General features: G+C 43.5%; 1 protein-coding gene across 7 annotated transcripts in view; it reads right to left on the bottom strand.

Moving 5' to 3' along the window:
* PMCA (plasma membrane calcium-transporting ATPase 3) overlaps window positions 1-16,167 on the bottom strand; it is a 485,021-nt gene that overhangs the window by 35,090 nt on the left and 433,764 nt on the right. For all 7 annotated transcript variants that reach the window (XR_013899883.1, XM_080283982.1, XM_080283980.1 and 4 more), the window contains 4 exons: window positions 14,186-14,348; window positions 10,285-10,566; window positions 9,568-9,762; window positions 7,850-8,056 (listed from right to left, as the gene is read on the bottom strand). Coding sequence is in view for 6 of the 7 variants with exons in the window: in XM_080283982.1 (XP_080140108.1) it covers window positions 7,850-8,056; window positions 9,568-9,762; window positions 10,285-10,566; window positions 14,186-14,348 (847 nt within the window). In the remaining variant the exon portion in view is untranslated. The remainder of the gene's footprint in view (window positions 1-7,849; window positions 8,057-9,567; window positions 9,763-10,284; window positions 10,567-14,185; window positions 14,349-16,167) is intronic.

Raw genomic sequence — 16,167 nt, forward strand, 5'->3', positions numbered from 1 at the left:
CGGAGTTTTTGGCCGGGTCAAGTGTCCCCCAGATTCCCCTATCTAAAATCACTTAATCATGACAAACATTGTGGACAGCCTCGGAGGGCCCAATACCTGCCGTGGGCCCCAACCAAATGGGCAGATTCGCATGGCCATGTGGAATATGAGAGGTGTAAATGAAGAGAGCTACAGGGTGGAAGTGGTGAATGTGTTCAGGAGTGCAAGATATGCCATGATGACATTGTGTGAAACAAACATGAAGGGGTATGTAGCGGAGAAGTGCTAGGGTATAAAGTGAGCAAGGTGGGCCATGAATGGGCGAGGAAGATGCAAGGAAGGAGTTGCTTTGTTGATGAATGAAGTGTGGCAGAGTGGAATGAGAGATTACAAATACGTCAGCTCGAGATGCATGTATGTCAGTGGCAGTGATTGTAGTGTATGCACTGTGTGATGACAGGAGTGAGAAAGACAGGTTCTGGGATGAGCTGGATGAAGCAGTGGGAGAAATACCCACGAGCTACAAAGTGATTGTAATGGGCGATGCTGAGGATAACTAAAGGGTTGTAATGGAGTACCAGGAGAAAATGATAATGGGAAGCAACTGAAGGACATGTGTCAGGAAATGGGGTTGCGCATTTGTAACTTGTATTTCAAACAAGAAGATGCACATAAATATACATGGTATAGAGCAAATCGTGTTGAAAGGAGCCCGACTGATTACGTGCTTGTTAAGAGGTTGATGCTGGGAATGGCTGCTGATGCGAGGGCCATGAGAGGACTATGTGGAGGTCTGTCAGACCATATGATTGTGGTATCCAAGATCAAGCTGAGATAAATGAGGTGGACCAGGAGAGAGAGGAGCAGTCAGGGAGAAAGTTGAGAAGCTGAGGATCAAAGAAATGTCAGATGAATACGGGACCAAAATAGGGGAGAAGTTGGAATCAGTGAATTGGAATGAAATGGATCTGGACAGCCTGTGGAATACATATCATCATCATCATCATCATCATCAGCCGTTTGAGTATCCACGCAGGACCGGCCTATCCCGACTGAAGTCAGGACGATACAGCCAATGTATCTCTACCAAGTGGCTTAGGCTGTCTGGTAGAGATTGTATGTAGGGTGAGAAGTGCTTGTAAGTGTAATTGTAGTGTTGGAGTGGCTTTGGATGTGTGTGTAGTCTGTGAACCAAGTGTAATCGGCCCACGCAAGCCGACTGGGTGCAAGCATACTTTATAGTAAGCGACACTGGTTCAACCACAGCACCCCTTGCGTCCGCCAATGCAGTACGTGGCCGGGTGAACACTCCCAAAGTTTATTACCCTGGCGGGGCACGAACCCTGGTTCACCTGTGTACGAAACACACACACTACCACTGATTGCTTAGTTAGGAATGCTAAAGCGGTGTGTGGTGTGACAAGAGTAACAAAGCAGAAGGGTATGGCATGGTGGGATGATGAGGTTAAGAGAGCAGTGGAGGAAAAGAGGAAGAAGTGGTTAAAGTGGCTATGGAACTGGGGTTCAAATGAAATAAGAGCTGAATAAACTGAAAGGAAGAAGCACATAAAGAGACTAGTGAAGGGGAAAAAGGAGGAGGTAAATGATAATCTAGGAAGAAAAATTAATGTAAATTACTCTGAAAATAGGAAGGTATTCTGAATAAAAGTGCAGAAATATAGAAGTGACAGTGGAAAGAAATGTGAAAGTGTGAAGGATGTAAATGGTAAATTATTAACCCATGGGAATGAAGTAAGGACCACATGGAAAAAATATTTTGAAAGCCTGATAAATGGGAACAGAGAGAGCACATCGGCTCTAAACATGATTGGTTTTGGGGGTGTGCAAAGAAGGAATGCAGTGCCAGGAAACGTGACACTCACACAAGTGAAGAACGCTGTGAAGCAGATAAAAAATGGGAAAGCAGCTGGGGATGATGAGGTGTATGCAGAGATGATCAACTGTAATGGAGAGAACAGAATGAAGTGCTTCTTGGAGATATGTAAGATGGCATGGATGAGTGAAACTGTGCCGGCAGAGTGGAAAAAGGCTGTGATTGTTTTATGTATAAAAATAACTGTGAGCAAAGTGAGTGCAGGAATTATCATGGCATTAGTCTATTGGGTATTGTAGGGAAGGTATATGGAAGAATTACCATAGACAAAGAGAGATAACAGCGGTCATAGTGAGTGATGAACAGGGTGGATTTAGGAGTGGCAGAGGATGTGTGGAGCAAATATCTGCAGCGAGACAGATAGTGGAGAAGGCCTGTGAGAAGGACTATAAGGTGTTTATGGCATTTATCGATCTGGAAAAGGCATACGACAAAGCAGACAGAGAAAGACTGAGGAAGATTTTGTGCATGTATGGTGTAGATGGTAAGCTGCTAGGTGCCGTCAAGAGTTTTTATAATGGTAGTGAGGCAAGTGTAAGTGTAAACGGGCATCTATGTGAATGGTTCATGATCAATGTGGGCGTGCGACAAGGCTGTGTGATATCCCCATGGTTGTTCAATATATATATATGGATGGGGTGATGAGACAAGTAAAACACAAGTAATGGAGAGAGGGATGGTGTTGGTAATGAATGGTGATGGATGGAATATCTCAAATTTGTTGTATGTTGATGCTGCAGTACTACTTGCAAATACCAGACAAGAACTTGGTAGACTACTGCAGAGTTTTGCTGATGTCTGTGAGCATCATGCCTTGAGAGTAAATGTAGCAAAGAGTAAAGTGATGGTAATCGAGAGAGAAGGTAACTCCCGGTGTGATGCTACAGTGAATGAAGAGAGGTTGGAATTGGTGAGAGAGTTCAAATACCTGGGTACAGTGTTAGAAAAGAGAGGAAAATGTGCAAAAGAAGTGGAAAGTAGAGTGACACAAGGAAGGAAAGTAGCTGGTGCCATGAAAGAACTGTTAAGAAACAGAGGCTTGAGTGTCGCAGCTGCATGAGGCTTACATGGAGTGTTAGTGCCAACTTCAACATACAGATGAAAGACTATGGTGTGGCATGAAAATCAAAAGTCAAGAGTGAGAGCAGTGGCGATGGGACTGCTGAGGAATGTATGTGGAATACAGAGTGGATAGGATACGGTACGAAATAATGTGATTCGTGAAAGATGTAGAGTGAGGAAGTCTGTGAACATCAGAATCGAAGAGTGTACCGAGATAGTATGGTCATGTGGAGAGAATGAATGACAATAAAGTGGTGAAAAAGGTATATCGGAGTGAATTTGAAGAAATGAGGAGGCAAGGTAGACTAAGGAGAAGGTGGAGGGATATGGTGGATGAGTGTGTGAGGAAGAGAGGTATGGTGGGGCTAGGGAACTGACAAGGGATCAAGCTGGCTGGATGAATGTTGTGAGAAGACATGCATGATCAGGGATTTTGCACCCCTTTTTAACGTGACAGCGTCCGGACTGACCCTATCGGATACGTTTATGTGAAGCTACTGAATGTGGTGAAAGTTTTTTGACGTATCAGATAAAGCCAGGATTCCGGGGGACTGAATGATGAGTGAATGGAAGTGTGGCCCATTGAATTGGGCCAACCTGGGCTGTCTGGATGTTGCTACGCCTCACCCTGCCCTAGGGTGGGAAAGGCGGTCCGGATGATGATGATGATGATGATGATTTCATATGGCATATGAAGGATGACTATTCACTTTTTTTAAAACTACAAAACTGGTTGTAGATCCCCATATTTACAAAGGTAATGAGGGCAAAAGTCAACCTCCAATATCACTAGTACCTAGCCTCCACTACAACATTCCTCCATTCATTCCACCCATCCTTATGCCTCTCTGTTCACTGCCAGGTTTATTTCTCCTTTGCATGATATTATTAAGTATGACATGGTGTGATGCAGCCAGTGTTAAACTAAAGCGCAAAGTTGCCACTACAAAGCGCTCCCATCGTGATCACACTACACTTGCTAGTTGGTGCACTACTGTATTTAAAAAGTTAGGTTTCTTTTTGGACAGAACTCATACATGGGAATTTGCTGAATGCTGTTAAGAGAGTGTGGGTGCAATGGTAGAAATATGCATGGAAAATTAACTAAGCAATTTTTTTTTTACTCAAATCCTAGACTGAGACATGGCTGTTTTGTCTCTGTGGCTGTTCACTATATATATGTGAATGGTGTTAAGGAAGATATATAAGATAGGGTAGTGGATGTTGCAGTATTCCTTGCAAAAGAGGGTAGGGTGTAGAAATTACATGTACTGTTGTGTGCTGTTGATACTGTACTGTTCTGTTAACCCTTGCCAAGCTGCAGACCTCACATGAGGCACAATGAAGATCTGAACAGGCCACACGCAAACCTCATAACTATGAGGTACAATTTACAATGGTTATAAAACGACTCAGGGGAGGCAAACTACCTTACAAAGAATCAGCACAGCCGGTGTTAGGAAGATATGGGGAAGCTGCGAGACTTGATGAATGAGTCTGAAACTGCACAAAAGAAATTAAAATGAAATTACATGTAGCCAAGTGAAAATGTGGTTTTCTGAAAGGACTGAGGGCAGAGAGTGTATAACTAGTGAGGCTGAATAGTCACGATATGGAGAAAATGTCTTCATATATCAAGGCACTGTGAGAAGAAAAAGAATAAGGGTTTAGTGCGTTAAATATGAGACAGGGTATGTTGGAGTTTGTATCTGCGCATGAAATTTTCCTGCCGCCGCCTGTGCCTGGGACTTGGCGGACAGTCTGACTTAGGCCATGCTAGAGAGAGGATGTGCCCATGCCTGGACCTATTAGAAAAAATCTCAAGCTGGCCTCACTGTTTCCATCTCCCTCCTGGTTCTCACCCCAACATGGCACAGTGGAGTTCTACGGGTGACCCAGGGGTGGCGCCGCCAGTGCTCAAGTGGGCGAACCCAGAGTCAAAGGACTGGTTCCGCCGCATGGCACCAGGAGACCAAGTACGCAGCGACATGTACAATGTGCCACCACCCTAGTTACAACCTCCATGAATGGGGACAGCCTACCTAACCCTGCACCTGAAGGCACAGGCCCAGTGGCGAGTGCTGACACCACCTGTGGTTCCCGGTAAGACTACAATGGGAATATCGGCATCTCAGTTTGAGACATGGGCCCACGGCGTTGAGTGCTACAGCAGTGGTTGCAGGTTGGTCCCACCCTTGGCCGCTGGCTACATGAGACTGCTGTGTGATCCAAACTGCAGCAATGTGTGGACACAAGGGTGACCAAGCATAGATTCGAGGCCATGTGCACAGAAGAGACCATCATCATAATGAGGAGTGTGGTGGTGGGCCCCAAGTGCACTGTAGGAGCATGATCAGACTTCTTCACATACATGCAGGAGCCCAATGACAGTGTGTGTTCATGTGTGGTAAAATGTAGAGCCATGGTGGTAGTGTGTGATTTTAAGTGCCCCCAGTGTTTCATAAATCTCGACGATTTCATCTTTCTGGAAAAGCTTGTGATGGGGCTGTGCAACCTCAGTAAGAAAACAGAAGTGATAAGGCAACTTTCAATGTTGCAATCTGTGGAAGAAATCACAAAACATCTGTGAAGTGTTCAAATTGGCGGAGAGAATGGCGGGAGTGTGCAGCCATAGTGGTGTGGCAGATGTTTCAGTGGGTGACGAGGAGGAAACGAAAGCGGCTGGTGCCGCTTGGGCACGGCACGTGGATGCAGGGCCACCCCAGCCTCGTGCCCCTCCCCCACCAGCAAAGGGCTGCCTGAGAGGCGGCAGCAGCAAGTGCAACGGGAAGCACTGGTGACCTACTATCAAGGCCACCTGCTGCAAATGTAGGAGGGCTGGCCACTTCCAGTGGGTGTGTAGGTCGGTAGAGCAGCCCGGCCCTGCCAAGACCACCGGCAGCGTCATAAGAGTCAGTGCCAAGGCATCAGTGTGCCTCAGGGTGGAAGACAAGTGTGACGACCCACCTGCAGCATGCGAGATGTCGGCGGTGGCCGATACGGGCACACAACTATGCATAGTGGGACCCCACCTCATGCGGGGCCTCGGGCTGACCCTGCAAAATCTACAGAGACCTACCGTGAGTAGTAATCACCTCTCGGGCAGGAGAATACACATTGTGGGATGCAAGGAATGCCACTTCAATGTGGGTGGAAGGTCTGCTATGGCGAACCTGTACTTCATTGATAGGTTGCAGCAGCTGTATCTGTCACTGCAGATGTGCAAAGCGCTGGGCGTGGTGCCACACAACTTCCCCAACATGCCTGCGGCTGTACGGGCCATTGAACAGGTAAACGAGCCCCCAATCCCAGCCCAAGCCGATATTCCCACATACACCATGACGGAAGAAAATATGAACCTGCTGGAAAAGTGGTTCCTGGAGCACTTTGGGCACACAACATTCACTGTGAACTGTGCCCCTCTGCTGGAGATGAAAGGGCCAGCCCACAACAACCACTTGCATCCCTGTTCAAAGCCTTATGCAGCGCACACACCAGCGTCCGTCCCCCACCAATTCTATGATGAAGTTCGCCAGCAGTTGGAAAAGGACATAAGGAAGGATATCATTGAGCCCATACTGGCTGGAGAACCCACAGAGTGATGTTCCCATATGGTGGTGGTCCTGAAGAAGGATGGGCCCGCTGTGCCAGCGGGTGCACCTATAGAACCAGGAGACGCGACAGTGGGACTGTGTAGGGGTTATTGTTGACACACCAACCCCAAGGAATTACCTGGTACAGCTGGACAGCAGTGGGTGAGCCTACCTCAGGAACCTCTGCCACCTCCGTCCCTACGAGGAGACAGGGGAACAGACACCCACCACGCACGTCAACAGTGGTCCCCAGCAGGAGATGACCGCAGGGGGGAGGCCCCTCAGCCTCTCCCTCCCCTGGAAAGGCTACGGCACACTAGGCACACCCCAAGACACCTAGAAAACTATGTACCATGACATTGCAGTGTTTTGTACCCCTAGGCATGTTAAGATGTTTTGTAATAAGTTTAACCTTACTGCACTCATACCATGATACTAGACTGAATTCTTTATCGTTGTTTCATTTACGCCTTTCTTATGCCAGCATATATGTAACATGTAAATTTTGCCAGCACTGTGTCATGTAACACCTAGTCTTAAGTTGTGATGAGTGTCAGTATCTACCCATTATTTTGTTATTGCAGTGACCTCCCTCCTCCTTGACCAATGTGTTTTGTATCAATACTGCAGGAAGTGGGGAGTTCACTGCAATGGAGAGGAGGTGTTGGAGTTTGTATTTGCAATGGAAGTTTTCTCGCCACACCCCGCGCCTGGGGCTTGGTTGGCAGTCTGACTCAGGCCATGCTAGAGAGAGGATGCACCCTTGCCTGGACCTATTGGAATAAATCTCAAGCTGCCCTCAATGTTTCCATCTTCCTCCTGGTTCTCACACCAACAGGGTACAGCATGGCTTCAGAGCTGCAGGTCCATTGAGGGCAGTAACAACAAACAGGAAGGCAAGCTTGGGAGTAAAGAAACCATTGCAGAACAGTACTGTGATCCCTATTCTAATGCTGGAAGGTGAAATTGGACTCTGGTGGAAGGACATTAATCAGAGTGAGAGGAATGGAACTGCACTTTCTAAGAACAGTGTATGGCACTGTGTGGTTTTGAGGCTGATAAGCTGAAATGTGTTAGATGTATCTGAGGTGGTTTGGCTACACAGAGATTACAGGGTTAGAGGCTCACAAAGAGTATGCATGCAACTGAGGTGGAGGGGGAGAGGGAGATGTAGGATGAATTGGGGAGACAAGATGGAGAGGTACATGAATAGGGGTGGTGTGAGATGAACAGTGATCATCCTCCCCAGGACTAAGGCATCTGGCTATGAACAGACAGACAGACATGATATATGATTAGATCATTACAAAGGCAAGCTTACCTTGAGAGGGCTATCATTGATGGCACATGCACCAACAAATGCTACAACAACGGCAACAACATTAACTGTCAGCTGAAACTGCAGAAACTTGGCAATAGAGTCATACACATTGCGGCCCCACATGACTGCCTTCACAATGGAGGTGAAATTATCATCTGTAAGGATGATGTCTGATGCCTCCTTTGCTACATCTGTGCCTGCAATACCCTGCAAATGAAAAAAGACAAACATTAATTTCCATCACCATCATCAATCGTCATTGATGTTGTTGTCATCATCATCATCATCACTGCCGCTGCTGTCATCATCATCATCCAGACCCCTGAAGTTCTAAAGAATTCAATGACACTCCAAATCGAGAAACAACATATGATACCTATCAGATCTTAAGCAGTGTTACAATGGGGCAGTGTCACTTACTCTACCCTATAATCCTGTCACACTAACAACAATCTCAGGAAAATTCAGGGATCTACGGAAAGCTCTACATATATCACCCAAGTCATATACATCTAACTAAAACTGAGTGAAAACTATACTCTGATTTTGTTAACAGTTACATATGTAGCTGAAAATTGATCTTCCATGGAATATCCACAACCTTCCTCTAGAGGAAAAACAGATATTGATTAATGAAAAAAAAAAAAGTGTGTGTGTGTGGGGGGGGAGGAATTGCCTGTGATCTGTGAGACGAGTTTGCCTTTCATTTGTTTCCGAATTACTACAGGGACCTGCAGACCATCCTGCACCTGCTGTGCACTGCTCATGCTTGCAAAAATCATCAATTCATCCTATAACCATTATTTACTAAACTCACTCCCATCATCATCAACACCACCACCTTGTCCTCTTTTCCTATCTAAGGATGGGCTGAGGTAGGGTCCAGTGGGGGGGAGAGAGAGAGTGAAAAAAAAGATTGGGGGAGAACTAACAAACGTCTGCCCAGATGAATGAGTCAAACATTCATTCACTCACCATTCAAGCTACCAAAATCCTGACTTCCTCACAGGCATGCCTAATGGTTTCCAGTAACTTAGGAAACCATTTACAGCACTGGGTGGTAACCTATAACCAAATAACAGTTATGTGGAGCCCACTATGGTGCTCCTAATAATTGGTTGGTGAGATGTAAATGCAGCATCCACCTAGGAAAAAAAAACTCTAAACTCTTCTCCATGCCTCTCTGTGGCAAGGTGCTGTGCATTGCATGGCAGCATCAGCTCACTGCATGGGATGGATCTGCAGAGGTAACTCTTTGCAAGCAGTTGATGGGTCCACTCAAACAGATCAGCGTTACTCTACTACTACTACTGCTATCATTCATGTAACCATCATCCAGTCTTGTACAGCAAAGGTGAAGGTGGGAACACACACTGAGTAGCAAGATGATTTGCTCCATAATTTATGCTTTTGAGCCTGTGGTGGGTTATTCAACCACTTTCCTGGTATACTGCATCACGCAAATAACCACAGTTACCTCCCCTTGGGATTACCTTCAGTATTCATTTAACATACCAATCCAAAATGAGTGGATGGACACCCACGTAATGTGGCACCAGCTGTCCACATCATGACTAAAACCACAAAGCTATTGGGCTGGCAGCTTCATACGTCATAATACTAACCACTGCCTTTGAAATCGGAACTGCAGGGAACCCAGGTCTAAAATTCCAATCCTGAATCAATGAACATATATTTTCAAATCAATGCATCCTTACCATAGCAAAGCCAACATCGGCCATCTTGAGGGCAGGACCATCATTGGTGCCATCTCCTGTGACAGCCACCACCTCCCTACTGGAGCTGAGGCGACTTTCAATGATGCCCTTCACCAGTGTGTATTTGTCAGTGGGGGAGGACCGGGCCAGCACTCGTAGGTTGACCCACACTTTGTCCATCAGGTGCTGCTGGACCTGTAATGGGCTCATCATCATCATCATCATCATCATCATCATCATCATCATCATTGTCACCATCACCTACAACATTTTATTCCCTCCTGTTACCAGACAACTTGAATCAGCTTAGGAGAGCATTCTTGTAGTACGGGAGTCCCTATATCTAACTCTTCCAGTTGGAAAACTTCACAGCTTAATAAAACTGTCTGATGATGGCAAGAACAAAATTTATATCCACTCGCTGAAGGTGTTGGGAGAGGGTGATAGGAATTAAAAAACTCTCCATTAACCCATTCATTTTTTTTTTTGTCATGACCAGAAAAATATTTCATTTTATTTTTTTTTTTACTTTTTAAGCAAATTACACATACGGCACGTAGAAACTTACTTATGATTCCACAGACTATAAAGCTATACATGCAGAACTTATCAGGATAAACAATTTCCCTGTTTCCAACACACAAATCAAAGCAGGATAGTACACCACTATAAAATACAGTTTGAATACCAACCCTATCAATAAAGTGGGCATCTCACCTTCCCAGAAGCATCCCTGATTCTTCTGTTGAACTCTTTACCCTCTAAAATGAGGCTGTTGTCACCAGGGCGCAAAATGCCGCACTTAGAAGCAATGGAGCGGGCAGTGTTTATGTTGTCTCCCGTCACCATGCGTACAGTGATGCCCGCCCGCTGGCACGTGTGTATGGCATCAGGCACCTCGGGTCTCACTGGATCCTCAATGCCAAGCACGCATAGGCAGGTTAGGTTATTGATGATGTGGTCCTCATCATCCCAGTTGGGCTCGTTCTCAAAGTGCACCTGCGGATGGAAGAGCTAGAGATGAGCTGGGGATGGAATGAAGAGAGTAGTAAGCAATGTGTCAGAAGGCTGGATGTTACTGGGGAAAAAAAAAAAAAAAGGAAAAAGGATTAATCTGTGAAATAATATCATGGACATGGCTAAGAAGACATCATCTGAACTCTTCCTACAATACAGACATACAAGTATTTCCATTCAAATCACAATATCAATAGAGATTTCTGACAGAAATAAATCAATCCATTAAGTTTTGTAAGGATAATTTAGGTTTTTTGTGGTCAGTGCCAGATAAAATTAATCAGTTCATGAATGAACCCCTTAAATAGTCAGCAGGGAAATAAACTTTGCAGTAAACTTAAGAATATTTAGTACAGTACTTCATAAGCTGCATTACAATATTCCAGTACATATATTATTATGCTGAGAGAAGAAACGGCAATCTTCCAACAAAGAAGAGCTGGTCACCAGTGCCGGGCAGGTGCCCAAACACTTGCGCAAAGCACAACTGCGCACCGTTGCTATCAATTCTATCTATCTATCAATTACGGCTGAAGAGTCACACTATCGTGACCATGAAACAGGATACAATAACCCACACTGGCAGACGAAAAAAGATGTATTCCAAACAGTTTCGGCGACAGCTGTCGCCCTCTTCAGTGGATCTACAGACCAAGAGTGGTACATACAAATGCTGAGAAGCTGTTTATATGCAGGGTGAGGACACGTTTTCCCAACCACACCTGATGTGACCTCACCTGACTCTCCCTCTACTCTGTCCACGACCTGAGTGAGGGATTACATGGGGCGGCAAGGACCTTGCCACTCATCCTCTCATCACTGGATCTAATTTATACATTCCTTCACTATGGTTAAAATTATTATATCTCTCTCTACATACGGCTTCCACAATCCTACGTTTCTTATAGTTACTACATTTGTACAATATTTGGCTAGAATTCCAGTCGATTCTATGGTCGTTTTCTGAAGAGTGAACATACACTACGTTATTTATGTTGCCTATCTTACAAGCATACTTGTGTTCCTTAATGCGAGTGTCCAAATCCCTTCCCGTTTCACCAATATAAACCAAATCACAGTCTCTACATGGAATTTTGTGTACCCCTGTAGTTTTGTTACTAATTGGTTTATTCTTTACCAGCATTGATCTTAAGGTGGAAGTATATCTAAATGCAATGTTTACATCCAAATCATGACTCACAGACTTCACCAAGCTAAGATTTGACATATACGGAACTGTGATGTATGGCTTATTTTGCCGACTTTGTGATGTTGGTCTAGGTACAAAAAAGGCTTTTCTGGCTTTAAAATACGCTTGCCTTATAAACCAACTGGGATATTTTAGATCTAAAAATATTTTCCAGCATTTGTATGTACCACTCTTGGTCTGTAGATCCACTGAAGAGGGCGACAGCTGTCGCCGAAACTGTTTGGAATACATCTTTTTTCGTCTGCCAGTGTGGGTTTTTGTATCCTATCTATCTAATGCCATATGCCTCAATCCTGTACGGGGTGGCCACAAACAAATCGCCCCCACGTCGCCCTGTTCCCCGCCATTTCACTGACCTGCTCCCAACTCACACCCCTCTCTCTCATATACCTCTCCACCCCATCCCTCCATCTCATCCTCGGCCTCCCCCTCCCTCTCCCCCCCTCCACCTCACTCACATACACTCTCTCATCAGTCTCTCACCCTCCATCCTCTCCACATGGCCAAACCACCTCAGTGTGTTCCTCCTAATGCTTCCTATCACATCCACCGTTGCGCTCCGGTGAATATCGTTTGCGCATTGCGCACCGAACGAGACCATGTGCAATATTGTGCTTTCGCACATGAAAAGGCAGTGTGTGCAAGCGCAAATTTAGTTGCACTTGCACAACTAAATTTGTGCCTGCGCACCTGTCCTGTGGTTTGCGCACTGCGCAATCCAAGGGACACGTGGTCTAGGGAGCTTCCCATATGTCTGGACAAGGGATGGGGGAGGCTCGGGAGGGTCGCGAGGGTTCTGGCGGGAGGGATGGAGGGTAGTAGCATTTCTTAAAATGCTTCAACAAAGATAATGTATTTTAATATTTTTAAAATTATTATTAGTAGATAATAAATTAAAAATACATCATTTATTATGAGTAGCAATTGCAATTCCTTACAAAAATCATTAAAACATATTGAAATCAAATACCCACAGCCGAATAATTTATTAGGCTGTGGATATTTGATTTAAATAATATGTTTTAGTGAATTTTGTAAGAAATTACACATGCTATTGTATATCTATACTGAATTATTAAATACAACGTCTTGCGAAAATGCAGGTAAAAGTAAAACTGGCAACATCACAACCTTTGTTTCCCTGTCCCTCCACTTCGCAGCCCACTCACTCCTCTGTTTGAACTTCCACAAGAGAAAAAGTTACTCCATGATGGAATTGTGATACCAACTCTAATGTATGGAAGTGAAGCTTTGACCTTGTTGGAGGGACAGAAGTCAAGAGTGAGAGCTGTGGATATAAATGTGTTATTTGAGAGGAGCATGTGGAGTTACATGGAGAGACAGACTGACAAATGAGGAAGTGAAGGAGCATTATGGTATGGATGTGGATGTGATAGGAAGCATTAGAAGAAACACACTCAAGTGGTTTGGTCATATGGAGAGAATCGAGAGTGAGAAACTAATGAGGAGAATGTATGTGAGTGAGGTGGAGGGGGGGAGAGGGAGGAGGAGGCCAAGGATGAGATGGAGGGATGGAATGGAGAAGTATATGAGAGAGGGGGGTGTGAGCTGGGAGCAGGGCAGTGAAATGGCAGGGGACAGGGTGACATGGAGGCGATTTGTTGCTTGTTTGTGGCCAGTGGCCACCCCTTACGTGATTTAGGCACCTGGCAATAGACAGATAGATAGAATAATAATAAATAAAAGTATGCTAATTTGTTTAAATACAATACCTCAATATTTTACAGTAATTCCCACAAATATATGCAAATGGTCTGCGCTAGTGCTTAGCAACATTGTGCAAGCTAAATATTAAACTGTGCACTTGTGCAAATTACAAATAATAGAAAATACTAATAAATAAAAGTAAGTATGCTATTTTATGTAAATATCTCAATATTTTATAGTAATTCCCACAAAAATATGCAAATGGTTTGTGCTTGCACTTTGCGACATTGCGCAGCCTAAATATTTGTCAGACTGCGCACTTGCGCAAGGTAGTGAACTGTGGATTGCACATTGCACTTGCACAAGGTCATTCTTCGTTTGCGTTGCCCACCACTGCTGGTCACAATAAGTAACAGCCGTCTATTCAACATCTGAAATGGTCCACTGCATATATGTGGCTACAGAAATCCTCCTCCTCAAATATGAAGGCAGTCAAATGTAGCCAAAGGTTATGCTTTCACTCTTGGATGTCTACTTGTCTGTCTGTGTGTCTACTGGATTATAGAAAAATGATGAAGCATCATGTTTAAAATCTTCTGGAACCATCCTACTGATCTGTAGTTTAGGTCCTTTACTCATTTTGAATGCCTTTTAACTGAACAAGGCAAAGAAGGCTGCAAAAGTTATATTGCCCGTACTGTATAGAAAACTATTTTACCATACCTGATTGATTTCAGCTTTCCCTCGAACAAAGTCTCTATAAGCAACTGATATTGTGCGAAGACCATTGCAAGCCATGGGCTCAATCACCTCTCGAACGAGGCGATCTTGCATGGATTTTGAGAAGTTCTCTAGCCGACCATCCTTGCCATAAATGAAGGAACACCTATGAAGAGAAAGCATTAGCTGCTTTAGCCATGTTTGAGTTATGACATAGGTCTGTATACATTAAAAATTATATACTATTTTCATCGGTTATTAAAAAAAAAAGAAGAAGAAGAAGAGAACAAGAAGAAAATGAAGTAAATAAATAAGGTTCCCATCAACTGTATCCTTTATGGTCAAAACCATAAAGCATTACTAGCCCTATCAAGAAATGTGACTACCAGCCACATATCAATTAAGAAACTGTGTGAGGATAAAGTATTCAAACCAATTAGTAGTTGTGTTTATATTGCATTTATTGTCAAACAAATGGATTCATTTTGAAGGCTTTGGGAATCTAAGTAATAAAATACTGGTCTGAAATACTGTGTATGTCAAAACAAATAATAACATGTACAAGCACATGTTTACTGTGGAGAATTCACGTTTTTCACTATTAAAGATAATAAGTAATGAAGCCATGATACTTATACTTGACTCCATTCTTCCATGAGTAAGTTTCACATACTGACTATGCTGTTGGAAGAGGTTATGAGACAACACAGTGTATTGTACAAATACTGTATTTTAACTGTGGTATGGTAGAGCTGCAAAAATCATGACTGTTATACAGTGAGCCTATAGCATCTAAGTTATTTATCATGATTGTTATACAGTGTGCCTATAGCATCTAAGTTATTTTTACATGAGCTACAAACATAACCAGATAATCAGTACAGTACTGTACTCAGAGTCTTATTATTGTCTGTCTAATGCAGATGCAATGTAGGGTACTTTCCTCATTAGTTTTGAATATGTCACATGTACAGCATAGTTCAACAATAAATAAATGCCAAACTTTATGTGGAATAGGCTCTTTCATGTTGCTGATAATCAGGAAAGTATGTAAAGTGCATGATCTTGTTCACACAAGAAACTTTTTGAAGGGTTCTGAGATACCTGTACTCCCTTTCTGTACACGATACTAATTACAAAGACAATTATTAGTACTCTGACCAATATTTGGAAAAATAATCAAATAACAAACTCCTAAGTTGAGTACTCCATAAGCCTTTTTCCTTCTAACAGGTCATGGAGACACTTAAACCCCTTCACTATGGTGACATCTTTCTTTAATTTAATCAGGCTACCTCCAGACAATCTTATTCAACTTAGAAAGAACTCTGGTAATAATGAAAATAATAAAGACAATATCTAACCTCTCCAGCCTGTAGCGCCACTCCTCAGCAGAATACAACTGCTTGACATTTATTAAAAAAAAAAAAAAAAAAAAAAAAAAAAAAAAAAAAAGTGTCATCATATTTAAAGAGTTAAAGAAAGGTGCCACAGCCACCACTATCACTATTATCAACCACTTGCCAATGCAGTAGTATGAGGGAATCTTCTTGACACGCCATCTGTCAAGGATAGAGGTTCTCTAACTCCACTGCATAGTATTTGTAATGCATTTCAGAACTTGTATCTCATATCTTATTATTTTTGGCAACGTCTGTGTGTACAGGAGGAGTCAGAGCCAAAGTAGTTATCAACCTGAACACACTGACACACAGTCATGTTCTACGTGCATACAAAGCTTTGTAGCACCTCTTCCTTGGTGATTTATTCTGCATATTACACTCTCTCTTCCATGCTATATACTGTACCCCTTACAGTTGTAATACTAACACAGCTTGCATCAATAATATACAAGAAGACACTGTGGTATAATGTGCATAATTAAGTACTATGGAAGAGCTGTTGCTAAATCACCAAACCAATGTAGAACATTACTGAACATACAGCCTCATGTCTAATGACAAATTATTATTTTTAAAAACTGC

This window comes from Coenobita brevimanus, chromosome 99, assembly GCF_032717465.1.
Source record: "Coenobita brevimanus isolate Jiangsu-jjx chromosome 99, ASM3271746v2, whole genome shotgun sequence".
Taxonomy (NCBI): Eukaryota; Metazoa; Arthropoda; class Malacostraca; order Decapoda; family Coenobitidae; genus Coenobita; species Coenobita brevimanus.